Source organism: Acromyrmex echinatior, chromosome 4, assembly GCF_024713525.1.
Source record: "Acromyrmex echinatior isolate Ae372 chromosome 4, ASM2471352v2, whole genome shotgun sequence".
NCBI lineage: Eukaryota > Metazoa > Arthropoda > Insecta > Hymenoptera > Formicidae > Acromyrmex > Acromyrmex echinatior.
This window is the reverse complement of record NC_141855.1, coordinates 8,445,323-8,471,927: the sequence shown is the minus strand read 5'-3', so window position 1 is coordinate 8,471,927 and position 26,605 is coordinate 8,445,323. Positions and strand designations below refer to the sequence as shown.

The following is a 26,605-nucleotide window of genomic DNA, read 5'->3' as shown; positions in this document are numbered from 1 at the left end:
TACGATGTAACAAAAATATTAAACAAGTTTTGATTAGCTAATGGTCGACGACACGGGTCGCGTTCGGCTATCAATCCGTGATCAAGTTTTAGCATAAATAAAGTTATTCTACAACGCGATATTCTGTAACGCGATCTGTTGCTCACGAGAAATATGGGGATGGCCACGCTCAGTCGATTGGTCAAGTTTGGCCTTCACGTTTACGGTATATGGCCATATGCATCGTTCACTGTGGTATTTAGATCGTACTGGATCATAATGCTAAGCATAGCCCAAGTCTTTCAATACCGATACGTAATAATGAACATTCATATGGACGATTTTTCTCAGTATATGGACGGAGTGAGCAGTGCAATGGCATCTACTCTACTTTATACTAAGCTCGTTATTCTTTGGACCCATCAACGGTAGGGCGTGCTTGTGAAAAAATATATAAATTATGTTACATCTCATTATCGGCATTTGCCGAAACTATTAGCAAAAAAATATTAAATAATCAATTTTTAATATTATTCAATCGATTTAATTAGAATTTGAGAATATACGCACGAGTGCGTATAATATTACAAGTTGCCTGTTCTTTTTGATATTTTAATAAAATATTCGCATCAAATTCGAAATTAATCAAAATCGAAAAAGTAGACATTTACACGAATGGTGCACTAATCTTCCATAGAATATTTTTCGATGTATTGCAAATGATGTCTACGGACTGGCAAGACTACACTTCAAACAGCTATATCTCACATATAATGACAGACACGGCGAATGTTGCACATCGCACCTCGAGATGGATCGTCGGTACGCAAGTGGTCGCTGTATTTTTATACATTGCCGGTGTATTCGCCGCTAATATAAACGATCCTGAAAGATTAGAGCCGTACGCGCGAGAGCTTATTCTGAAGATGGAGCTGCCGTTTAATATTAGTACAAATTTTATTTACATGACAGTACAATTCGTTCAAATTTATCATCTGCTTTTAGTTGCCTGTGGCATTACGATTATTAACTCACTTTTTGTCACTCTGGTAAGTTGAAATTGCACGATACATCTGCAAAATTGAAAGTGATTAGAAATTTTACATATATATATATATATATATATATATATATATATATATATATTCTTCTTGATCTTTTTAATTCAGATCATATATTAATTAAGACTACGAATAAATTAAATTACATATAAACATATGATACGTGTAGTAACATCTTACGTTTTAGTAACATCTTATAAGTAAATGATTTGCTAAATTATATTTTTTATCATGTCTTTAAAAAAATTTAACTTTATAAAATATTTTTTTATTTTCCTGGAAAAGAGAGATTATAAACTTCATAGCTTTATAGCTTTATAGCTTTATAATCTCTCTTCATCAGAAAATGAAAAATTATTTTTTAAAATAAATCTTAGATACTTCATACCTGTGGTCAAATCGACATTCTTCGAGAATGGTTGTCAAAAGTTTTTTCCAAAAATTCGGATTCGATGAACAAAATTATTATGCGATCTTTGATCATGAAGCATCAGCGCATTATAGTATTTGCAGAAAATATTGAGACTCTTTATACGTATATTGCATTGATGATACTCTTATCAGATACATTGATTATATGTTGTTTAGGATTTATTATTGTCATCGTAAGTAATGTATTCAAAATAATGTTCCATTATTACAATATTAATATTGCGTAACGAGTCAAAAAGCTATTGATTACTAAAGATGTTTGAAATCATTATACGTGCGTGCGTGCGTGCGTGCGTGCGTGCGTGTGTGTGTGTGTGTGTGTGTGTGTGTGTGTGTGTGTGTGAGTATGCATGCAACTAGCATATATTAAATTATTATATATAAGCCCCTTAATTGACAAGTGGCATAAGTTCCCTTTCTTAATATTATATTAATTGTAAGTGGACTTTTGTGTAATAATTTTACAAAAAATTAAGAACAGAATGTAACTTTATTGTAAGAAAACAAATTGAAAAAATTGTATTTATGATAATATAGAACCTAAAATGTTAAAAAACTAGACTTAAATCACTATTCCAGATACTTTTACGATCACTTTATGATGTAAAATTGATTTTTATTTTTTATAAACATAAAAACAAAATACAAGTAAATTAAATTGATAGGTAAAATAAACATTCTTAATGCTTCTATAATAAACGCATTTTTCCTAATTTTGGACTTATGTCACTTGTCAACTAATGGGCTTATATATAAATATGGAAATTTCAGTCACTCGACACACCGAATGCCGCAGCGATTTTGGTGAAATCTGTATTATTCTACATCTCGATAAACCTCGAGGCATTCATATATTGCTTCTGTGGCGAATATCTCAGCGCCAAGGTTAGTATCAAGAGTAAAATGGCAGTTATTAATTCATAAATATCTCGGATTCTTCCCTTTTCAGAGCAAAATGATTGGAAATGCGATGTACAATTCTCTCTGGTACGATTTTCCAGCCAAAGAAGGTCGAACTATACTGTTTCTTATTCTGAGATCACAAAAAAGATTGACAATCACAAGCGGAAAAGTCGTCGACCTTTCTTTGGAGCGATTTACCAGTGTAAGATTTAACTTGCGATAATTTTTTTGCATTTGTCTATCTTATAATGCGAAACTCGAATATCTCCGTCTAACAGACTTTATATATACATATACAAAATGTCTGGAAAATAATGATAAATCTTTCGCATAGGGGCAGAATGGACTAAACTAAGAAGAAAAATCTTCTACCATTTTACGATTTTAGCAATAGTTAATAAGATATTAATTGTTAAAAATTAGTCTTCAATAATTTTTTACTCAAATACTATCAACTTTAGAAAAATTATAAGAAACAAAAATTGTTTATTTTCTTTTCATAAAGTTTTGAGAATTTTTTAAAAATTTTTTAATACTGTATTTTTTCATTTTGTTAAAAATAAAAAATGTAAAAAGTTGATAAAAAATTCTCAAAAAATTTTTCAAACTTTATAAAAAGAAAATAAATAATTTTTATCTCCTGCAGTTTTTCTGTAAAATTGATAGTATTTAAATAAAAAATTATTAAAGATCAATTTTCGACAATTTTTAGCAATTAATATCTTAGTAAATATTGCTAAAATCGTAAAATGATACAAGACTTTTTTTCTCAATTTAGTCCAATCTGACCCTATGCAAAAGATTTATCATTATTTTCTTGTATATACAAATATTATTTTTTAAAGGTTTTGATTAATATCGAAGTGAGTGTTTGTTCTTTTGTTATACAATTGTAACAATACACATTGAATTGAAATAAAATTCACTATTCTTATTTCTTCATATTAATTAAATAATAATTTTAACTGCAATTAGCATAACAATGTTCATAATTTCACATCTTATTATATTACACAAATTACTTTCTATAGCTTCCATTCGTTATTATATTATTATTTAATTATATTCCTTTTCATATTATTATATTGATTAATTTTTAACATTTCGTACATTTGCATATAATCAAACAATAATATTCCAGGTAGTAAAAGCATCGTTGTCATATATATCGGTGTTATTGGCAATGTACTGAAGATAAGTAATATGTATTGATATTATAATAATAATATGAAACACAATAGTGCGCAGAAAGTAGAATTTAGTAATATGAAAATAAATGTATAAGATTTATTCTAAATATTATTATTATTATTCCATTTTCATCTTATGATTTGCACTTTCTGTCGCATAAGGAAAAGATAATATAATAGTAAATTACAATGAAATATTTTTCTTGTTTTGACGGATACCATTCATGATACCATTAAGAAAAAGACAACCAGAGTTCTTTTTTCTAATGCTTTTTGTTTAGCTACGATAAAAAGACGGTATTGAAAATCTTTAGCAATTTCGGTTTCTCTTGGCACTTCCAGTTTGCATCTTCAAATCTTGAATTACTTTTCATAGTTGTGCACAATTTCGCATCTGACGTTGGCGTTTTATCAAAATGATTTTTTCTTTTTTTATTACATAATTTTTCTTCTTTACTACGTAATCTTAAATTTATATATCCATTTTATCAAAAAGGAATTTAAATTCAGCGTAAAATAGAAAGAGAGAGAAGTATTACAGTAGAAAATATTTTATAATATGTACATTTTGTTTGTAAAAACAGGATCACTCAAAACCGATAAACTTTGTACTTTTTTGTCAGACATTCTGGCATATACTGCCATCTTCATCGTGCTTCTTCCAATTTGCGACTATTTGCAATACGAGCTATAAGTTTCGCGCAAAGCTCGTTCCGGAGAAATATACCCTCGGAGATATATTTACGTCCTCCTCTGTTTATACATCCCCAACAGCGAAACTTTCGACCTGGTAGCGAGCAGTTCTTCTGAAAGCTGCGCTCCACCTTTCCTTTGCCTATTAAATTTTTAAAAAGAGTGTATAGCTGTATCATGATCGAAAGTTTGGAAGAAGGGGACTCTCCCTATATCGTCCACATATTCATTAAATAACAATTTTAGTTTGTTTCCTCTTTTTTTTGTACAATGTAACAGAAATATTTAATAAGTTATGATTGGTCAATGATCGATGACATCATGGGTTGCCTTCGGTTGTCAACGCGCGAACAAGATTTAGTATGAATAAAATTATTCGACGCATCGCAATTGATTTGTTCTGCATCGTCAAAGAGAAATATGGAGATGACTACGATTAGTCGATTGATTAAATTCGGTCTTCACATTTACGGTGTATGGCCATATGTACCATCCACTACAGTGTTCAGATTGTATTGGATCATAGTGCTAAGCACGGCCCAAGTCTTTCAGTACGGATACGTAATAATGAATATTTATATGGACGACTTCTCCGAGTACATGGACGGAGTGAGCAGTGCAATGACATCTTCTCTACTTTACATTAAACTTGTTATTCTTTGGACCAATCAACGGTAGGAAATACTTGCGAAATACTTGCGAAATAACATACGTAAATCCTGTTACCCGTCTCATTATTAATGATGATTAACATTTGCTGAAATTATCAAAAATATTGAATAACAGCTTTTGAGATTTTCATGTTTTCTTTAAAGAAGCTATATTATCACCGATAGCTGGTCATCTTCTTGTCTTGATACATCATTAAATGCTAATGTTCACGAAACGTAGCATAATAATTTATCAAGACACAGAAATATAACCCGCAAATTGCGTAGCCTTTTTATATCGAATAATAATCAATTGATTTCTCATTTTATTTAATTTATTTGTTTAAGATTTGTGAATATACATAAGTATATATATTAACGAATGATTGTTTTTTTTTGATATTTTAATGAAATATATTTTTGAAATTAATTCAATTTTGTAACAACCATGAAACAGATATTAACAGATTAAGGGTGCACCTTCCGTAGAATATTTTTTGATGTATTGCAAATGATGTCTGAGGATTGGCAAGTTCATACTTCGAATTGCTATAACTCACGCATAATGACGGATATGGCGAATGTTGCACGTCGCACCTCGAGATGGATTGTTGGCATGCAAATCGGCTCTGCAACTTTCTACAGTGTTGGCGTACTCGCCGCTAATGCAAATAGTCCCGAGAAATTAGAGCCGTATGCGCGAGAACTTATTCTGAAAATGGAGTTCCCATTCAACATTAGTACAGATTTTATTTACACAACTGTTCAAACGGTTCAATTTTATCACCTATTTTTAGTCGCCTGCGGTATTACGATTATTAACTCACTTCTCGTCACTTTGGTAAGTTCGAATTGCGATGCGCCTACTCAAAATTAAATACAAGGTAAATTATACACTTTTGATTTTTTTAATTAGAGATTTTATGTTAGATAAGATCGTGAGTAATTATTACGCATACAAATATTTTATTTTAATAACATTTTACAAGTATATAAAATAATTTGTTAAATTAGATTTGTCTTCGATATGTCTTTAAAAAATAATTTTTTTAATTTTAAAAAATAATTTCTCATGTTCCTGAGAAAAAGATTATAAAACTATAAATCTTAGATACTTCATATTTGCGGTCAAATAGACATTCTTCGAGAATGGTTGACAAAAATCTTTTCCAAAAATTCGGCGGATTCAATGGATGAAATTACAATGAAATCGTTAATTACAAAGCACCAGCGCATTATAATATTTGCAGATAATATCGAGACGCTTTACACGTATATCGCAATGATGATGCTCTTATCAGACACGATCATTATATGTTGTTTAGGATTTATTATAGCCACCGTAAGTATGTCTAAAATGACATTCGATTACCTGTTGTTGCGAATATCACATATCCAGTCGGAAAAAAATTGTAATAATTATTAATATTTAAGACGTATGAAACTATCATACACATGAATGTGTAGCTAATTCATATTAAATTATTATTATATTCATGTACGAAATTTTAGTCGCTTGACACACCCAACGCCGCAGCTATTTTGGTAAAATCTGTATTATTCTACATCTCAATGAACGTCGAGGCATTTATATACTGCTTCTGCGGTGAACATCTAAGCGCTAAGGTCAACATCAAGAGAAAAACGATAGTTTTATTAATTCACTGACATATCGAATGTATCTCTTATTTTTTCTTTTCAGAGCAAAATGATTGGAAGTGCGGCGTATGATTCTCTCTGGTACAATTTTCCAGCCAAAGAAAGTCGAACTGTACTCTTTCTTATTCTGAGATCGCAAAAAAGATTAACAATCACGAGTGGAAAAATCATCGACCTTTCTTTAGAACGATTCACCAGTGTAAGATTTTACTTGTATTATTTCTTTTAGCATTTGTCGATCTATGAAACTCGAATATTTCTAACATATCTTATTATAATTGTCTTATTATATATTTTTTTGAAGATTTTGATTAATATTAAAACAGAAATTTGCTCTCTTATATAAAAATAATATATATTTGTTCGAAATAGAATTCATATTCTTATTTCTTCGTGTTAATTAAATAATAATTTGAACTGTAGATATTGGCATAATGATGTTTACATCCTATTATATTATACATAATTATATATAGCTTTGTTATACTATTATTACTTAATTATAAATTTTGTTACATTATTGTATTATTTAATTTTTAAATATTACGTGTATATGTTATTATGATCATAAACAATAATATTTTAGGTAATAAAGGCATCATTGTCATATATGTCAGTGCTAATAGCAATGTATTCAAGATAAATAATATATTCGTAATTAATATGAATATGAAACAATAATGCCGAAAGTAGAATTTAGTAACAAAAATAAATGTATAAAATTTGTTTAAAACATTATTTCAGTTTTTTTTTATTTGTACTTTCTCTTGCCCAAGAAAGGTTTATTATAATCGTTAACACGAGGATGGTAGCATTGTCCAAAAATTATTATTAAAGCTTTTTTTGTTTTAATATTTTTTGAGATATTATTGAGATATTATGAAGACAAAATCAACTTAAGTTTCTTTTTCCTAGCTTTAGTTTGTTCATCTATGATGAAAAAGCGGTATTGAAAAACTTTCGCTTTCTCTTGACACTTTTAGTTCGTCTTGAATCCTCAAGTTTTGAATTACTTTTTATAACTGTCGTGCGCAACTTCGTATCCAACGTTCGTACTTCATCAAATTATATTTTTTCTTCTTTACTACATAATTTTGAATTTATACCTTCAGTTTGATCAGAAAGAAGTTTATACTCAATAATACGAAGTAGATATTACAGTAGGTAATATTTTATGACATAATACATTTTGACAATGGAAAAAGAATCACTAAAAATTGTACTACCATTTTCGTCTTATTTCTTTCAATTTTCTTCTACAACACGAACTGTATGCTTTGCACAAAACGTTCCGGAAAAACATCCCTAGCGATATGTTTATGTTCTCCTCCGTTTACACACCCCCAACAAAACTATTCAACTTCGCGTCGTGCGGTGAGTCATGGAAGCTGCACTCCCAAGGTTGTTGCATTTTTAAAAAAGACACGTAGTAGCATTGTCCGTAGTCAGAAACTTGACTATTCAAAGGGAGAAGTGGTACCTCTAACTTTTTTTACGTACTAAGCTGTGATCGTCGATGAAATCGTCGGACGTGGTCCGTCAAAGTTTGTGATATGTAGTGATAGAATATTTATCAAGTGTCTGATTGGTCGACGTTTAGCTATGGTTTTCTTGAAAGCTCCGCCTTCCCAGATTTTTCTGCGAGCAAAATTGTCTGGTGGCACATGTACAACTTCAGTGATTCTCGGTCCGTTTCTTGTTATTTACGGAAAACATGGAGATGAGTACGATCAGTCGCGCGGTAAAGATCTGTCTTCACGCTTACGGTATTTGGCCATATCTATCATCAACCGTTTTATTTCGATTATTTTGGATCGTGATGTATGGCACAGTCCAATTTTTTCAATATCATTACGTAGCGATACATTTTTACACTGATAGTTTCTCCGATTTTATGGATGGTGTAAGCAGTGCCATGACATACAGTCTATTATTCATCAGACTTGCTATTTTGTGGACGAATCAACAGTAAGATAAATCAACAGTATTATAAATTTAATTCTTTTCGTATTATAGCTTGTAAAATATTTAAATAATGAGTATTTCAATAATGAATTGTATGAATGATTAGAAAGATACAAGATTACGTATAAAATCTATTATCTTGTACAAATGATATAACTTGACAGATACGTGTAGATAATATTATTTTCTTATACCTTTCTTATACTTAGTTTACTAATTGTTTAATTTGTATAATAATATTTACTTACCTGAAAAATGTAAATAATGATATGAACTGACTATCTAATTCTTTTTAGAATATTCTCTGACATATTACAAATGATGGCCATGGATTGGAAGAACTGCGTTTTAACTGATTGCAGTCTGCGCATCACGATCAACAAAGCCAAACTCTCACACCGCATCTCAAATTGGATTATCGGTCTTCAACTGGTTGCGGTAACTTTGTACAGTTGCGGCGTGCTTGCTGTTAACATCGGTAATGTTCAAAGAATGAATGTGTCCGCGCGGGAACACATCTTGAAGTTGAAGCTGCCATTCCAGATTGATACGTTTCCTATTTACGTGTGCGTTACGATCCTCGAATTTTTTCATATAATGACGTGCGGTTGTGGAATTTCCACAGTAAATTCGCTCATCATTATTTTGGTAAGTTCATGACGCCATTTAATGATGTAGAATTGTAGTAATTGTAGCTCCTATCATTTAAGACAATATTTTAGATACTGCACATCGGTGGTCAAATTGATATCCTTTACGATTGGTTATTGAAAGTTTTTTCTAAAAATACGAATACCATGAACGGGATAACGATGAAAACATTGATAACAAAGCATCAACAGATAATCATGTTTTCGGAGAACATTGAAAACCTTTATACGTACATAGCGCTAATGCTGTTTGTTTTGGACATTATCATTATATGTTGTCTAGGATTCATTATTATCACCGTGAGTAACGTTGGAAAACATCACGTTAGAGATCACAAATTTTATTAAAATAGATTATTTAAAATAATTGCTTATATATCAATAAATTATTTTTAATTTTACGCGTATATATTATTCGGTATCATAAAACAAGACAGAATGTTTCTAAATTACTACGTTTGAGATTACAGTCAATTGGTACACCTGGCGGAGCAACAATTTTGGTGAGGTCAGTACTTTATTACATTACGATGAATCTCGAGGCATTTATATATTGTTTCGCCGGTGAATATTTGAATGCCAAGGTTAGCGCTGTAAGCCCTGTTAATGATTTTAATTAGTATACAAAAATCCAAAATTAATCTTTCCTTTCTAGAGCAAACTGATTGGAGATGCAGCTTACAATTCTCTTTGGTACGATATCACAATCGAAAACAAACGAATGATATTATATATGATCTTAAGATCACAAAAACGATTGACCATCACAATTGGAAAAATTATGGATCTCTCTTTAGAACGATTTGCTAGTGTAAGATTTCTACAATATAAATTTTAGAGACATTTAGCAGATCCGAGGTTTATATAAAATATATTAAAAAAACTTTCTTAATACTAAAATATTAACATTAAACTAAATATATTTTTTACGTAATTATTAAAAATTGAAAAAAAATACAATACAATTTTTGAAGTTAATTTTGTTTAACTGATTTATTATTAATATTTATAATGTCATGCATTTACACATACTTAATACGTTACAATCAATAATATTATAGATTGTGAAGGTATCGGCATCATATATTTCCGTCCTATTAGCGATGAATTAAATATTTGAAAAAACTGAGTATCGACATAATATTATGACAGTACCATGATAGTATTGAGGAGGAGCATAAAATAATAGTATAAAATCATAAAATGAATAATAAAGAATCTCAATAGTATCAAGAAAATTATTATTATTATTTTTATGTAGTATTTAAATAATATTGCAATTATTTCTAATATAATAAAAATTCTAATAAAATGAAATTTTTTTTCTTCCATTTCTTCTTATATTATTTTAGATTTTCGTAACGTTCAAGTAATATTATAATGCCTAAATAGACTTTATTGAAAAATTAACGTAAGCTTTTTGCATTTTCCAGTGTTTTTATAGCTTAGCATAAATATTATGCTTGTCGTTTGCGAGAAATCGTTGCTACTGCAATATAAAACTTTACTCAGTATTTCGTTCTTCGTCTTCTGCTTCTAGCTTACTTCATCATGATTATTGTACGTAACATATACATAATATGCACAAGAGTTTTATCCAAAATTGTGCGGTTTACGTATTTGTAGAGAATAAGTTGCAAACGCATTCGCAATTACCATATTTCGTAAGAAAAAATACTGGGAAAATAAAATCTTGGAAAAAGAAGCATTTCTTTCGCTTCCATCTCTCCTTTTTTCAAAAAATATTTCCTTATTCATGGAAATACAACTTAATAATAAAATTTTTATTGCGATCACTGAGGTTTTATGTCCTGTATACATTTGCATGTTACTGTCTGCCTTATCTGCTGTTGCATGAATTTTTAAAGAAAATAACGCACAATTCCACTATTTCTCCCGAGAATTTGAAAGGGAGAGAATTAACTACCCAGAAACTTCTTTTTTCTTATCGATAATACTGCACGCAATCTGTGCATGTAGCGATTAAAATATTTAATAAGTCATGGAGGGTTCCACCATTCGCGATCTCTTTCGATCTCTTAGTTTGTATAAAGAGACTATATCATACACGTCGTATAGATAATTAGATGTTATTTGTAACGCCGTTAAAAATTCTCTCATTGAAAGCTATACATGTATAAACAGTATAAAATAATAGAAAAATAATACCAGAAATATGAAAATAAAGAATACTGTCAGTCAAATAATAGAAATTTGTTTTCGAATTTTTGGCATTTAACCAAATATGTCGTGTATTTCGTTGTACAGATTATTCTGGATTGTATCGCTCACATTTGAACAAGTTGTTCAATACGTCATAAGGCATTTCCGTTTGATGAAATTGTTTGAGATAATAATTGTTTTGGATACAATGCCGTACGAAATTATTAATACGAGATTTTTAATTAAATTCATTGTCATTTTTGGTATAAACAACGCTGAGATATGCAGTAATATAGCTCCTAATACAATAATATGCACTATCAGTGAAAAATTTGTTTTGTAGATATTATTTAATTTAATTATATTTAACTGTACTATTCAGTCATATTAAGTTAGTGATCTCAATTTAACAATTACTGTGAAGTAAAATGAATTATTTAGTAAATTGCAAATATGAACAATGTATTTAATAAAGAAAAATTTAAAATGAATGGCGCGCGCTGTACTAATAAATTAATAACTGTATGTAAAAAGGAAAAACAGATACGCATCGATATAGTCACTGCACTGTACAATGATAAATTTTTCATCGATGGTTCGTATAACACTTCGTTCCAGTCGTTAAATTATGACCAATAAAAACCATTTGTAGAACTTTCAACAAGATATTAACAATAATGGCGATTGACTGGAAAAAATATTCTAACACGAAATTCAGTTCGTTTACGATATGCAGTGCTAAATTGTCGGAGTGTTTCGTTAACATAATGGTAATTCTACATTCGACAAGTGTAATTTTTTTTAGTAGCAGGGTTTTCCTAAAACACGCGGATGACATCAAAGCTTCCAATGTTTCTATATGATTGTTCATTCTTGAGATGAACTGTCGTTTGATACTAACCAAAGATTCTTATATGAATCAGTAATTATTCAATTTGTTAATTTGCTGTTGTGTGCCGACAGAAACTGTGTATTAAATGCTCTACTCATAAATCTGGTAAGTCTTGCAAATAATATTATTATAATTATTAATCTAAAAGTTTCTTGAAATTTTATTAACCAATCAATTGATGTCAATTGATGGAATGTACAATGGTTCATAGAAAGATTAATACTTTTTTTCGATTTATTTCTAAATGCAATCTGCTCTCATTGAAGAGATTGATTCATATTTATAAATATAATCATGTACTTTTAAGCTCTACAAGCAAGACTAAGTTCCGAATCCCATCGAAAAAAAGTGTTGCAACCTTTCTGTGAGCTACTGTACATATATGTGTTTATTGTCTATATGAAAAAATAATTAATGGACCATTTTTTTGAGTTATGCTGCTTCTTAAATTTCAAGATTTTGTGTAGCCTAAATTGAATTCAAGCATTAAAATATTTTTTTCGGCTTCCATTAAGTGACTGTTGAGAGAAATGTATATTTTAGACATTGCATATAGGCGGACAAATTCGACATTCTTCGAGAGGGTTTAAAAAAAATTAAAGTGTGTGCACGCGCACACATGCGTGCGCGCGCACATACACAAATACGCAGATAATACATGCACGCACATACAGATTGTAACTAAAAGGGGACAAACTTCGCTAGCGAGTTTCCATCTTATCTGATTCAGGACTAAACATGATCCAACTTCACCAATTTTTGGTATAGCCAGGATATAATCTCCCCAACATTCCGGATATAGCCCCATGTGACTTTTGGTTATTTCTAAGTTGAAGAAAAATCCTGAGATGACATAAATGAGCAGGTGAAATGCGATGCAGTTGTCAACACGATTGCACACTATTTTCGACTGAAAGCTGTTTTATCGCTCTGTGAGAGTACTCTTCAAGGTTCCCTCTAAATATAAAATATTTATTTTCCACAATGAAATATTTTTTATGACTAAAAAACTGTGAATAAGATAATAATTTGAACGTTAAAATTATGTAATATATTAAAAACTTATTTTAAAAAACATATCTGAAACTAATCAATTATTTCAATTATCACGTAGACTAAAAATAACACTCACCTAATAATTTCATTTGTGTTACACGAAAAACATACGTAAGTTTGACAGCCATACACGTACAGCGTATTTTTTCAAACTGATTGTATCTTCTAGACCTGTGAATCAACCTTAGGTTATCGCATAAGAAAGCGACTATTTTCTAAATCTAATACTAAATATTAAACTAAAATATTAAACTAATAAAATATATAAAATCATAAAAAATAAAAAATAAAAAATCTCTATAATAACGGTATTAAGGAAATTATAATTATTATTATTTTTGTACTTTGAATAATATTGCAATTATTTGTAATATAATCAAATAAATAAAATTATTTCTTTTTCCACTTCTTCTTCGTATAATCAAATATTATTTAAAATTTTTGTAAGGTTCAAGTGAGATTATAACGCCTAAACAGATTTTTCTGAAAAATTAACGTGAGCTTTTTGCATTTTACAATGTTTTTTACAACTTATAAGCTTTGCTTGTCATTTGCCAGGAACACCGCCACGCCATTACTACTAGAATATAAAAAACTTCACTCAGCATTTCGATCTTCGTCTTCTGCTTCTTCATAGTTTACTTTTTCATGATTATTGCGTGCAACATGTATCTGATACGCACAAAAGTTCATCCAAAATCGTGCGATTTACATATTTCAGGAGAACAAGTTGCGAATGCAGTTGTATTTACCATAATTTGCGAGGAGAAATATCTTTTGATATCGAGGAAATAAAATCTTCAAAAAAGAAACAGCACTTTCTTACGCTTCTTCTTTGTTCAAAAAATTCTCCTCCATTTACGGAAACACAAAACTTTTCTTATGGTTATCGAGGTTTAATGTCCTTTATATGTTTGCATGTTATTGTCTGTCTTGTCTGTTGCTGCTTGAATTTTTAAAGAAAATAACGCATTGCGCCATACTTTATTATTCTGCCCGAGAATTTGAGAGAGATAAGGTCGACTACCAGGAAACTTTTTTTTTATCGACAATACTGCACGCAATCTGTGCATGTTGCGATCAAAATATTTAATAAGCTTTACTTCATAGGAGGGTGCTACAACCCATGTATTTTTCTAAGAGCTTAGTATGTACAGAGACACTATATCATATACATCGAATAATTAATTAGATGTCATTCATAATATTGTTAAAAATTCCCTCGGAGGAATTAATACATGTAAACAGTGTAAAACAATAAGAAAATAATAATATCAGAAAAATGAAAATAAAGAATACTGTTAGTCAAGTGATAGAAATTTGGCTCAGAATTTTTGGCATTTGGCCGAATATGTCGTGTGTTTCTTTGTGTAGATTATTCTGGACTGTTTCGATCATAATCGAGCAAATTTTTCAATATCGATATATTCTAATGCGTTTCCATTTGATTGAGTTTTCCGAGATAATGCATATTTTGGGTTCAACAATGACGTATACAATATTTTTAATTAAACTTGTTATTTTCTGGTATAAACAGCGGTGAGATATGCAACAGTGAAGCTCATAATAATATACACTATTAGTGAAAAATTTGTTTCAAATATTATTTATTTTAATTATATTTAACTATGTCAGACACATTAAATTAGTGATCTAACTGTATTTAATAGTTACTCTGACAAGTAAAATGAACTATTTAGCAATTACAAACTTGAACAATATAATAAAGCAAAATTTAAAATAAATTGCTGTAATAAATTAATTACTATATACGTATGCAAAAAAAGAAAAATAAAAGCATCGATGAAGTTATTGTACAACGATAAACTTTTCATCGATGGTTTGCTCTTCATTGCGACCATTGTCACGGTTATGAACAATATAAATCATTTCTAGAACTTTCAACAAGATATTAACAATGATGACGATCGACTGGGAAAAATATTCTGGCACAAAATTCAGTATGTTCGCGACATGCAATGCCAAACTGTCGCAACGCTTCGCTAACATGACGGTAATTCTTTATTCGACAGCTGTAATATTTTTTAGTAGCAAGATTTTCGTAAAGCACGTGGATGACAGCAACGCTTCCAACATATCCACACGGTTGCTCATTCTAGAGATGGATCTACCATTTGACGCTAATCGAAGATTTGTATATGAATCAGTCATAATTACTCAATTTATTAATTTGCTATTGTGTGCCGACGCAAACTGTTTAATAAATGCTCTTCTCATAAATCTGGTAAGTTTTGCAGGACGTAAAAAATATATTATCATTGTCAGTAGAAGACAATTTCTTGAATTTTATCAACCAATCAATTGATGTCAATTGGAATATATGGATCAGAAAGATGCAATACTTTTTTTTCGATTGATTTCTAAATGCAATCTGCTTTTGCCGGACAGATTGGTTCTTTCTTATGTGTCTAATTGTTTACGTTCAAATGCTCTATAAACAAGACTGAGTTCCAAAACTTATTGAAAAAAAAAATGTTACAACTTTTTTTTGACTCATTGTACATATATGTATTTATTGTCTATATGATCTATTAAAAATAGATTATCTATTAAAAATAGTTAATCGATAATTTTAACTTATGCTGTTTCTTAAATTTTGAAGATTTTAAGATTTTGTGTAACCTAAATTGAATGCAAGCATTAAAATATTTTTTTACGACTATCATGAAGTGACTGTTGAGAAGAATATATATTTTAGATATTACATATAGGCGGACAAATCGATATTCTTCGAGAGGGATTAAAGGAAATTTTTCCGAAGAATGGAAAGTGTAATCCGAGTCATTTTACGATAAAGAAGATAATTAAGAAGCATCAGAAGATCATCACATTTTCAGAGCACATCGAAGATCTATACACGTATATTGTGATGGTGCTGTTTGTATCAGATACTCTGATTATCTGCTGCTTAGGTTTTACAATTGTTGCGGTAAGCAACTTCGATTAACTTCCTGATAAACAAAAGATATATAAATCAATGTTGAATTTATGTAGATTTGGAAAGCACTAATTCGTACCCTTAATTATTCATTACTTTCTCACTTTTCCATTGCTCTTAGGACGTTTCTTAATGTTCCAGTCGATCGGTCAATCCAATGCTACGAAAAGTATAATCAGAAACTTCTTATTTTATGTCGTTATAAATGTGGAAGCGTTTGTATATTGTTTCGCTGGAGAATATTTGAGCGCTAAGGTTAGATAATGGGACCAATATATCATTCACGACAAATAGCAGAATATTATGTAATTGATTTTGTATATAAAAGCTACAAGATCCATATATTATTTAATAGAGCAAAAGTATTGGAGATGCTGCGTACGCTTCCCTCTGGTATAAGTCAGATTCTAGAGACAGTCGAATTATATTGTCCTTGATAATGAGGTCGCAAAATCAATTAACTATTACAATAGGAAAGATAATGAATTTGTCTTTGGGACAATATAGTACTGTAAGTTTATCTCAGCAATCTTATCTTGTTATCTTGTTTTATATATAAAACTTTTTAGCACAGATTTTATGCTAACAATTATTTTTAAAAAATCTGTTTTAAATAATGAACATAAATTGCTGCAATATTTATATTGTAATAAATTATTAAAAGAAATGAAGTAACAAGTAGAATTTAAATATTTTTATTTTCTACATTAATATTTTTTAATAATTACAATAATACTCTTACAGATTGTAAAAGCTTCAGCTTCTTATATATCGGTCCTCCTTGCAATGTATTGAGAGAGGCGAAACTACATTCTATTAAAAACAATTTTTTAATTACTTTTAACAATTGATAGTTTGATTAGTAGCAATAAAATTTACACATAAATTAAAAATAACAAAAGTGACGTTCTATTATTATTTGTTACCTGTTACATTTTTTTCTATGTCGTACATTTACATGCATGTATACATCATTCACTTGCACGCATGTGTGTGTGTTTTATACAGAAGTTAGAATAAGCTTGGGCAGTCAGACAATAGATCGATAATGTCGGGATACGTGTTTATTAAATGTGGTCAAACAATGCAACCCCGTACTATTTTTACTTTTGCCTGGCATTGTTCGCTCCACTTTCCAAGTACCTACAATTTTTCTTTTATATTTATTAAAATCGAAGGCTACGAGTCACAACTAGATAATAATTGTTGGAAATCAATCTAAAATTTAATAACTAAAAAGTATATAAGAATAATCATAAAATATAGATACATAAAAATATATGTTTCAACGAATCATCTTTAGTGTACAATCTTTAAAAAAACAAATAAACTTTGCGATTTGGTTATCGACATAAATATCGCAATTTAGTAACGTCCTCTTCAAATTTTATGTGCTGTTATGAAGATTTAATCATTCTTCTTAGAATATTTCACATCCTATGTCTCTAATGTTCTATATTCTTCTCCATACTTCAATTGATATAGACAGTAATGCAATTTTATGATTAAAAAACATTTTTCGTATCTACATTAAATTAATTGTTGACTAAGCAATTGCATAATTTAAATTTATCACAATTATAACTTATTTGTACCTTTATGTGAATTCCAAATTGCAAAAAGTTTATAATCCACAAAGATATTAATATAGAATAAATCATGTTAAGAACGTTACTTTTTAAAGATTGAACCAATGATTATGGAATAGAAGCAAATTATGTCGAAATCAATCTTTTATTATAAGATGGTTCATTATCTAATATCTTTACCTTATGCCATTTAAAATTATGATCATAGTGATTGGAAATTAGTTCTTTTATTAATTTCATTTGCATGTTCATGTATTCTAGTTTTCAATTTTTTTTTAATCTGGTTCATATATGTCAACTTTGCCACACGGAACAACAAAAAAATTGCGTCTAATGATCGGTACTTTACAGTATCTTATGCTAGAACCATCTCCGAATCTTTTATTCCGATCGCATTTGGCATTAATAGAAGGACAGCCTTTATCATCCCTAATCTTTTACAAAAGTACATCACTCGTGGTAAAGATGTTTTAGATTATGTGTCGCATCAAGAAGTAGTATATAAGATCCCTTGTCATGACTGTGACATTGTGATGCAATTGTGAGCCAGACTAAAAGAAAATTGAAAACTAGAATGTTGTGTCGTATCGCTTGGTGAGAGTACTTCTTAAGATCCCCACTAAATATAGAATATTTATTTTCCATGATAAAATAATTTTTATAACTAAAAAACTGTGAATAAGATAGTAATTTGAACGTTAAAATTATGCAATATACTATTGACTTATTTTAAAAAACATATCTGATGCTTATCAATTATTACGTAGACTAAAATCAACACTTATCTAATAACTTCATTTGTACTATACAAAAAACATACGTGTGTTTGGCCGAGTATAAATTAGTGTATTCAGCATAGTCTGTGCTGTTTTGCGCAAGCACAGACATATGCCTTTTGGTTATTAAGATATTTGCACGTGGTACAATTCACCTCCAGACTTGACTAATCCCTCTGTGTGTGTGTGTGTGTGTGTGTGTGTGTGTGTGTGTGTGTGTGTGCGTGTGTGGTATGCGTGTGTATCTTACATTATTTTTTTATGTATATTGATTAATAAGAAATAATATTTGTTACAATATTCACATTATTATATATTATTAAGATAAGTCAAATGTTAAACAGAACATTTTATTTACAAATATTGAATTTAAATATTGAATTTCTACATATATTGACATTTTATAATGATCAAATATTATTCTTCAGATTATAAAAGCTTTAGTCTCCTATATATCCGTCCTACTTGCAATGTATTGAAGCGGAATTATATTTCATTTACATTGACTGTTAACAGTTGTTGTTAATAGTTTTTGTTTAATTATGAAAAAATGTGTAGATACATTAATAATGAAAAACCATTGCAGAATTACTTATCATTTTCTTTCATCTATTGTATACTTGTATGCGTGTAAGCATTGATTGAGAGTAAGAATTATACATTCGAGAATGTCAGGTGATGGATCGATAACCTAAGATACGCAATGTTTATTAAATAATGTCGAACAATATAGTCCTCGTTGCGTTTCCCTCCCGCACCTAATATTGTTCGCACTTTGTTATTCTTGACAATTTTATTAAATTTTATTTTTATTTTCCAACGGTACTCCATTTGCATATATTGCGTGTACTTGTTGGAGCGTGTACGCATGGCGGTTTGCATTTTTAAGTTTCATAATTTGGTACTATCATGGTATAACTGTCCTGTCATAAATAAAATAGAGAAAGAAGGAGAGAAAACGGACAAAAAGGGAAAAAAATCTTTATACTTGCTGTTTCTTTTTACAATACTATAATCGTAGCTTTAATGGAGTACTTATGTTTGGTATCAAAAGTATATTTAAATTCCATATGATAAATCCCTCCCAATTGCATGTAATTTTTAATAAGCTTCGCGACAAGCTTCTTGATCAAACATACAGAGCCTGCAAACACTTGATATTTTATATCATAAATAAGCTTTTTTCAATTATAAAAATGTCCGTTATGAGCACAGTGAATTTATCATAGAATTCGTCTTCTTTGACATCTGACAAGACGTGCCGTGTATCTACGTATTATTGTACTTTGCATGTATCGTCCCGGTTTGTCATATTAATTGTAGTTCAAAATTGTCATTAAGCTTACTTTTTACTATTGCACAATTGTATCAATAAGCTGTGGATTTGATTAATAATTCGAACAACTCTTTAACGTCCGTTTCTTCAAATTGTTTATATCATCTAGGTTTATCAATGGTGAATCAACCTTAGGTTATCGCATAAGAAAGCGACTATTTTCTAAATCTAGTACTAAATATTAAAGTAAAATATTAAACTAAAGTATGTAAAATCATAAAAAATAAAAAAAAATCTCTGTAGTAACAGTATTAAAGAAATTATAATTATTGTTATTTTTGTATAGTTCTTTGAATAATATAACAATTATTTCTAATATAATTAAATAAAATTATTTCTTTTTTCATTTCTTCGTATAATCAAATATTACTTAGAATTTTTGTAACATTCAAGTGAAATTATAATGCCTAAACAGTCTTTTCTGAAAAATTAATGTGAGCTCTTTGCATTCTACAGTCTTTTTACAACTTATAAGCTTTGCTTATCATTTACCAGGAACGCCACCGCGACATCGCTACTGGAATATAAAAGCAGCATTTCGATTTTCTGCTTCTAGTTTATTTTTTCATGATTATTGCGTGCAACATGTATCTGATATGCACAAGAGTTTCATCCAAAATCGCGATTTACATATTTCAGGAGAACAAGTTGCGAACGCAGTCGTATCATAATTTGCGAGGAAAAATATCTTTTGATATCGAGGAAATAAAATCTTCGAAAGAAAAATGTCTCTCTCTTATGTTTCTTTTTTCTTCAAAAAATTCTCCCCCATTTAAGGAAACAAAACTTTTCTTATGCCTCTCTTCATCGAGGTTTAATGTCCTTTGCATGTGCTATCTGTCCTGTCTGATGTTGCTTGAATTTTTAAAGAAAATAATGCATTGCGCCATACTTTACTGTTTCGTCCGAGAATTTGAAAGAGATAAGGTCGACTACCCAGAAACTTCTTTTTTTCTTATCGACAATGCACACACCGCTTGTGCAAGTTACGATCAAAATATTTAATAAGCTTTGCTTCATAGGAGGGTACTACCATTTATGTTTTTCTTCTAAGCTTTCAGTATGTACAGAGACACTACATCATACACATCGAATAATTAATTAGGTGTCATTTGTAACATAGTTAAAAATTTCCTCAGACTCAATACGTGTAAACAGTGTAAAATACAATAATAGGAAAATAATAATATCAAAAATATGAAAATAAAGAATACTGTCAGCAAAGTGATAGAAATTTGGCTTCGAATTTTTGGCATTTGGCCGAATATGTCGTGTGTTTCTTTGTGTAGACTATTCTGGAGTGTCTCGATTATAATCGAGCAAATTTTTCAATATCGATATATCCTAATGCGTTCTCATTTAATTGAGTTTTCCGAGTTAATGCATATTTTGGGTTCAGCAATGACATATACGATATTTTTAATTAAACTTGTCATTTTTTGGTGTAAACAGCGGTAAGATACGCAGCAGTGAAGCTCATAGTAATATGCACTATCAGTGAAAAATTTGTTTTAAATATATTATTTAATATTATTTATTTTATTCATATTTAACTAACAAGTAAGTTATTCAGACACATTAAGTTAGTGATCTAACTCTATTTAACAATTACTCTGACAAATAAATTAAACTATTTAGCAATTGCAAATATGAACAATGTAATAAAGCAAAATTTAAAATAAATTGCTGTAATAAATTAATTACTATATGCAAAAGAGAAATAAAAGCAGACACACATCGATAAAGTCATTGTACAACGATAAATTTTTCATCGATACGCATAATGCTTCATTGCGGCCGTTGTCATGATTATGACCAATCAAAATCATTTTTAGAACTTTCAACAGGATATTAACAATGATGACGGTCGACTGGGAAAAATATTCTGGCACAAAATTTAGTGTGTTCGCGACATGCAATGCCAAATTGTCGCAACGCTTCGCTAACATAACGGTAATTCTTTATTCGACAACTATAATTTTTTTTAGTAGCAAAATTTTCATAAAGCACGTGGATGACAGCAACGCTTCCAACATGTCCACACGGTTGCTTATTCTAGAGATGGATCTACCATTTGACGCTAATCGAAGATTTGTATATGAATCAGTCATAATTGCTCAATTTGTTAATTTACTATTCTGTGCCGACGCAAACTGTTTAATAAATGCTCTACTCATAAATCTGGTAAGTTTTGCAGGACATAAAAAATATATTATCATTATCCATAGAAGTCAATTTCTTGAAATTTTATTATAACCAATTTTATATAATCAATTAGTTGATGTCAATTGGAATGTACAGTGGATCACAGAAACGATGCATACTTTTTTTTGATTGATTTCTGCTCTCACCGGAGAGATTGGTTCTTTATGATATATCTAATCATTTACATTCAAACACTCTACAAACAAGATTGAGTTCAGAAACCCATTGAAAAAAAGTGTTACAACTTTTCTGTGATCTACTATATAGAGTGCTGCCGATCTACAGATCAGTAAGTCGGGTTGCCTATCTGCCTATGGGCAGGAGCACGGTTTACTTATACGGAATAAGATTAGATCGCAAGTCCGGCAGGGAAGGAGACAAAAGAAATTAAATTTTACATTCTGGTATAGTGTAAAATTTAATAATATGATATAAAATATGTATTTAATAATACAAATAATATCTGACTTAATCTAACATAAATGAAATTTAATAAATATTTTAAAATATATAATTATAAATTATAATTATAATTATATAATTTTAAACATAATTATTTTTTTAAAATATATAATTATAAATTATAATTACATATTTTTTAATATTTATTAAATTTTATTTATGTTATTAGGTGTTGGAATTAATTCGTAGCGTTTTACAAGTGATGGGAAGTACTTTCATTAATGTATTTTTTAATGCTCATGTGAAATAAATAACATTCTTTCATTAAAAACGCTACGAATTAATTCCAACACCTAATACATTAAGTCAGATATTATTTATATTATTAAATTTTATATCATATTATTGAATTTTACACTGTATCAGAATGTAAAATTCAATTTCTTTTGTTTCATTCTCCGCTGGACTTGCGATCTAATCTTATTCCGCATCCAGTAACGCGTTCCCTTGCCTATTGGCAGATAGAAAACCATACTTACTGATCTGTAGGTATCGGTAGAGAGCAACCTGCACATATATATATTTATTGATTAAAAATAATTAATAGATAATTTTGATTTGTGTTGCTTCTTAAATCTTGAAGATTTTAAGATTTTGTGTAACCTAAATTGAATTCAAGCATTAAAATATTTTTGTCACGGCTTCCATTAAGTGACTGTTGAGAAGAATATATATTTTAGATATTGCATATAGGCGGACAAATTGATATTCTTCGAGAGGGATTAAAGGAAGTTTTTCCGAAGAATGGAAAGTGTAATCCGAGTCATTTTACGATAAAGAAGATAATCAAGAAGCATCAGAAAATCATCACATTTTCAGAGCACATCGAAGATCTGTACACGTATATTGCGATGGTGCTGTTCGTATCAGATACTCTGATTATCTGCTGCTTAGGTTTTACCATGATTGCGGTAAGCAACTTTGATTAATTTTATGATAAACAAAGGATATAAAAACAGCACTAATTCATACCCTTATTCATTACTTTTTCACTTTTCCATTGCTCTTAGGACGTTTCTTAATGTTCCAGTCGATCGGTCAACCCGATGCTACGAAAAGTATAACCAAAAACTTCTTATTTTATATTGTTATAAATGTGGAAGCGTTTGTGTATTGTTTCGCTGGAGAATATTTGAGCGCTAAGGTTAGATATTGGAACCAATATATTGTTTACGATAAATAGCAGAATACGTAATTGATTTTGTATATAAAAGCTACAAGATCCATTATTTAATAGAACAAAAGTATCGGAGATGCTGCGTACGCTTCCCACTGGTACGAATCAGATTCTAGAGACAGTCGAATTATATTGTCCTTGATAATGAGATCGCAAAATCAATTAACCATTACAATAGGAAAGATAATGAATTTGTCTTTGGAACAATATAGTACTGTAAGTTTATCTCAGCAAGTTATCTTGTTTTATGTATAAAATTTTTTAGCAGATTTAATGCTAAAAATTATCTTAAAAAAATTTGTTTTAAATGCTGCAATGTTTATATTTTTAAATATTTATACTATTGTATTACATTATTAAAAGAAATGACAAGTAGAAATAACAAGTAAAATTTAAATATTTATATTTTTTACATTGATATTTTATAATAATTATAATAATACTCTTACAGATTGTAAAAGCTTCAGCTTCTTATATATCGGTTCTCCTTGCAATGTATTGAGAGAGGCGAAACTACATTCTATTATAAAAAATTTTTATAATTATTTTTAACAACTAGTAGTTTGATTAGTAAAATTTGCACATAAATTAAAAGTAACAAAAGTGATGTTCTATTATTACTTGTTACATTTTCTTACCTGTTACATTTTCTTCCATGGTATACACTTACATGCATGTATGCATCGTTCACTTGCACGCATGTGTATTTCATATAGGAGTTAGAATAAGCTCGTGCAGTCAAGCAGTAGATCGATAATGTCGGGATACGAAGTGTTTATTAAATGTGTTCGAACAATACAACCCCATGCTATTTTCTCCTCCTGCCTGGTATTGTTCGCTCCACTTTGCAAGCCCCTACAATTTTCCTCTTATATTTTTTTGCGGGTCTTCCAGTAGAACATTATATACTCGCACATTTTGAATTTTTAATCTTCATAATTCATCGCTATCATTGTTATCGTATCGAGAAAGAAAAAGAAGAGAGGATAGTGACAAGAGAGAACGAATTATAAACTTTATGTTTACAGTTTTGTAAACGTAAATCTGTAATTGTGTATCTTATGTGTGATATCAAACAAATTTTTAATGATTTATCGCTCTCTATCAATTACGTGCGAAATGTTTTTGCGTTTTAGTTTTCAGCAGGTTATTTCATGATATTTCAATCAAGAAAATATGTATGCTCTGTCAATATTTGATATTTTGTAAGTCGTTGATAGAGAATTTTTTGTTCTCGCAATTACGCAAATGACTGCTTCGAATTTTTTTATAAAATTCGTTGTTCGTCATCTTTGGCATTCTGGCTTGATGTGTACATTATTTTGTTTTGCTGAATTAATTATTGTTAAAGTCAATCGGTATATTTACTTTGTATTGCATCTTCGCATTAATGAGTTGATGGATTAATGAATAATTTGAGCAGTTCTTTCCCAATCCAGCAAACAATATTTTTAAAACGTTTTTTAAATATTCATTTAATATAAAAATATTAAATAAGTATTTTTTAAGTGTTATATGCAGATTGATTAGTGCACAGCTGATTGCTCTTCAAATTAACCATCTTCTAGATCTAACGATGAATTAGCCTGATGACTCTATAAAGTGCATGTTTTTCATGCAATACAAGTTTTAAATGATAAAGTATTATTTTATAAAATTATTTAGAATTCCGAAATTATTCAATTTTTCCCATACAGAAAGTCCCGCGATTATATCTTGGATTAAACAGAAAATAAGAGATCCGTTCAGCGTTCACACGACGGATATCGCTAATCTGTCACATCGCGTTTCGAAATCAATTATCGGTCTTCGCGTGGTCATCGTAGTGACCTATAGTCTCAGAGTAATTTTGTTATTCAATATTGTTAGTTATTATTAATATTGAAGGTGATAACTTTAATACATCAATTGCTCTCATTTGGGGATTTATCCTAAGAATGGAATTTCTCTTCGATAGCAACTCATCCGTGCACGAGCTCTTAATTGAACAATTTTTTCACTTTTTAACACAAACATATTTGATTGATGTATTAAATATTTTAATCATAAAAAAATATTAAATATTTTAATATACCCATAATAAATTTAATATTTACACTTGCTTTAAAATGAACTTAATGTTATTTCTTAATTATCTATGTTGCTTCACATAATCTTGATATTATAACAGATTTTATTGGATAAATTTATTGGATTTATATACAATAAATTATGAAAATGCATTGATTAATATACATTAAAATATAATACATTGACTAAAATGCATCTTTATCATCATTTTCTGCTTTTGTAAAGTATTCAAAATAATCCAAATATGTGAAATTTACCGTGAACCGTCAAAACAATTTATTTTCCCGCCTTCTTTAATATGGAGAACTATATAAATTAGATAATTAAATTATGATAATATCATGCATTACTTTGATTTTATAATATAAAATCAAAATAATAATTAAAATAAAAATTGAAATAATAATGTAAAACCATAAAAGATAATTAACAAATTATAAATGGGCCTTTAGGAATCGGCATTGTAATAATTGCACGTTTATTTCGATTGATCTAAAACAATCCTTTATAAATAATATATTTGTTGAATGTTCTGTGTCTAATATTTAAACGTTATTCCAATCAAAAACATGATTGTAGCGTGTCCTACTTCAAATAATATTGTATTTACTATTAATATAATTAAATTGTTTATTTTTTCTTTTACATGTAAAATAAAAAATTGAAAAAATATAAATTACATTACAAATATTCCTTCTTATTACACAATAAAAGGTTACTTCAGAGTTTTATTAATAC

The 26,605-nt window shown here is 29.3% G+C and overlaps 5 protein-coding genes and 2 long non-coding RNA genes across 13 annotated transcripts; 5 read left to right on the top strand and 2 right to left on the bottom strand.

Moving 5' to 3' along the window:
* Window positions 1-19: 19 nt before the first annotated feature.
* On the top strand, window positions 20-3,672 carry LOC105152445 (odorant receptor 13a-like). Of its 5 annotated transcripts, none has more exons than XM_087405543.1 (7): window positions 21-234; window positions 331-407; window positions 677-1,028; window positions 1,418-1,645; window positions 2,244-2,357; window positions 2,422-2,577; window positions 3,517-3,672. In XM_087405543.1, exons 1-7 carry the CDS (start codon window positions 154-156, stop codon window positions 3,565-3,567), a joined length of 1,059 nt encoding a protein of 352 aa, XP_087261669.1. In that variant the 5' UTR covers window positions 21-153; the 3' UTR covers window positions 3,568-3,672. The 5 variants fall into 5 exon arrangements, with proteins under 5 accessions (XP_087261668.1, XP_087261669.1, XP_087261667.1 ...); XM_087405544.1 differs by having other exon boundaries at window positions 22-407; window positions 677-801; window positions 985-1,028; XM_087405542.1 differs by having other exon boundaries at window positions 20-407; window positions 3,521-3,672.
* Window positions 3,673-3,762: 90 nt separating this feature from the next.
* On the bottom strand, window positions 3,763-4,221 carry LOC147909927 (uncharacterized). The gene is made up of 2 exons (XR_015544856.1): window positions 4,131-4,221; window positions 3,763-4,030 (listed from the first exon to the last, which is right to left on the bottom strand). It is a non-coding gene; the product is annotated as an uncharacterized LOC147909927 (long non-coding RNA).
* A 361-nt stretch (window positions 4,222-4,582) lies between these two features.
* LOC105152542 (odorant receptor 13a-like) lies at window positions 4,583-7,305 on the top strand. The gene is made up of 6 exons (XM_011066902.2): window positions 4,583-4,932; window positions 5,398-5,749; window positions 6,020-6,250; window positions 6,421-6,534; window positions 6,611-6,766; window positions 7,154-7,305. The coding sequence occupies exons 1-6, from the start codon at window positions 4,679-4,681 to the stop codon at window positions 7,208-7,210; spliced, it is 1,164 nt and encodes a 387-aa protein (XP_011065204.2). The 5' UTR covers window positions 4,583-4,678; the 3' UTR covers window positions 7,211-7,305.
* Window positions 7,306-7,989: 684 nt separating this feature from the next.
* LOC105152446 (odorant receptor 13a-like) lies at window positions 7,990-10,887 on the top strand. 2 transcript variants are annotated; one of them, XM_087405547.1, is made up of 6 exons: window positions 7,990-8,535; window positions 8,829-9,180; window positions 9,255-9,482; window positions 9,653-9,766; window positions 9,838-9,993; window positions 10,616-10,887. In XM_087405547.1, the coding sequence occupies exons 1-6, from the start codon at window positions 8,282-8,284 to the stop codon at window positions 10,634-10,636; spliced, it is 1,125 nt and encodes a 374-aa protein (XP_087261673.1). In that variant the 5' UTR covers window positions 7,990-8,281; the 3' UTR covers window positions 10,637-10,887. The 2 variants fall into 2 exon arrangements, with proteins under 2 accessions (XP_087261673.1, XP_011065056.2); XM_011066754.2 differs by lacking the exon at window positions 10,616-10,887 and adding an exon at window positions 10,244-10,420 and having other exon boundaries at window positions 8,152-8,535.
* A 913-nt stretch (window positions 10,888-11,800) lies between these two features.
* LOC147909926 (uncharacterized) lies at window positions 11,801-14,274 on the bottom strand. The gene is made up of 3 exons (XR_015544846.1): window positions 14,046-14,274; window positions 13,370-13,464; window positions 11,801-13,194 (listed from the first exon to the last, which is right to left on the bottom strand). It is a non-coding gene; the product is annotated as an uncharacterized LOC147909926 (long non-coding RNA).
* Window positions 14,275-14,410: 136 nt separating this feature from the next.
* Window positions 14,411-17,153, top strand: LOC105152543 (4-vinylanisole receptor-like). Its single transcript, XM_011066903.2, has 6 exons — window positions 14,411-14,832; window positions 15,190-15,538; window positions 16,013-16,243; window positions 16,394-16,507; window positions 16,608-16,763; window positions 16,997-17,153. Exons 1-6 carry the CDS (start codon window positions 14,576-14,578, stop codon window positions 17,045-17,047), a joined length of 1,158 nt encoding a protein of 385 aa, XP_011065205.2. The 5' UTR covers window positions 14,411-14,575; the 3' UTR covers window positions 17,048-17,153.
* A 248-nt stretch (window positions 17,154-17,401) lies between these two features.
* LOC147909925 (4-vinylanisole receptor-like) lies at window positions 17,402-24,400 on the top strand. Of its 2 annotated transcripts, none has more exons than XM_087405538.1 (6): window positions 17,402-21,407; window positions 21,801-22,137; window positions 23,301-23,531; window positions 23,651-23,764; window positions 23,858-24,013; window positions 24,249-24,400. In XM_087405538.1, the coding sequence occupies exons 1-6, from the start codon at window positions 21,151-21,153 to the stop codon at window positions 24,297-24,299; spliced, it is 1,146 nt and encodes a 381-aa protein (XP_087261664.1). In that variant the 5' UTR covers window positions 17,402-21,150; the 3' UTR covers window positions 24,300-24,400. The 2 variants fall into 2 exon arrangements, with proteins under 2 accessions (XP_087261664.1, XP_087261663.1); XM_087405537.1 differs by having other exon boundaries at window positions 21,789-22,137.
* Window positions 24,401-26,605: the final 2,205 nt, after the last annotated feature.

Excerpts from the sequence above, each read along its gene's own strand:
- LOC105152445 (XM_087405541.1), top strand. The coding sequence starts at position 154 with ATGGGGATGGCCACGCTCAGTCGATTGGTCAAGTTTGGCCTTCACGTT. Across the intron at positions 2,358-2,421 it reads GCGAATATCTCAGCGCCAAG|AGCAAAATGATTGGAAATGC; the intron begins GTTAGTATCAAG and ends TTCCCTTTTCAG. Across the intron at positions 2,578-3,516 it reads CTTTGGAGCGATTTACCAGT|GTAGTAAAAGCATCGTTGTC; the intron begins GTAAGATTTAAC and ends ATAATATTCCAG.
- LOC105152542 (XM_011066902.2), top strand. The coding sequence starts at position 4,679 with ATGGAGATGACTACGATTAGTCGATTGATTAAATTCGGTCTTCACATT. Across the intron at positions 5,750-6,019 it reads ACTCACTTCTCGTCACTTTG|ATACTTCATATTTGCGGTCA; the intron begins GTAAGTTCGAAT and ends TATAAATCTTAG. Across the intron at positions 6,535-6,610 it reads GTGAACATCTAAGCGCTAAG|AGCAAAATGATTGGAAGTGC; the intron begins GTCAACATCAAG and ends TTTTCTTTTCAG.
- LOC105152446 (XM_011066754.2), top strand. The coding sequence starts at position 8,282 with ATGGAGATGAGTACGATCAGTCGCGCGGTAAAGATCTGTCTTCACGCT. Across the intron at positions 8,536-8,828 it reads ATTTTGTGGACGAATCAACA|AATATTCTCTGACATATTAC; the intron begins GTAAGATAAATC and ends AATTCTTTTTAG. Across the intron at positions 9,483-9,652 it reads TAGGATTCATTATTATCACC|TCAATTGGTACACCTGGCGG; the intron begins GTGAGTAACGTT and ends TTGAGATTACAG.
- LOC105152543 (XM_011066903.2), top strand. The coding sequence starts at position 14,576 with ATGAAAATAAAGAATACTGTTAGTCAAGTGATAGAAATTTGGCTCAGA. Across the intron at positions 16,244-16,393 it reads TAGGTTTTACAATTGTTGCG|TCGATCGGTCAATCCAATGC; the intron begins GTAAGCAACTTC and ends TTAATGTTCCAG. Across the intron at positions 16,764-16,996 it reads CTTTGGGACAATATAGTACT|ATTGTAAAAGCTTCAGCTTC; the intron begins GTAAGTTTATCT and ends ATACTCTTACAG.
- LOC147909925 (XM_087405537.1), top strand. The coding sequence starts at position 21,151 with ATGAAAATAAAGAATACTGTCAGCAAAGTGATAGAAATTTGGCTTCGA. Across the intron at positions 23,532-23,650 it reads TAGGTTTTACCATGATTGCG|TCGATCGGTCAACCCGATGC; the intron begins GTAAGCAACTTT and ends TTAATGTTCCAG. Across the intron at positions 24,014-24,248 it reads CTTTGGAACAATATAGTACT|ATTGTAAAAGCTTCAGCTTC; the intron begins GTAAGTTTATCT and ends ATACTCTTACAG.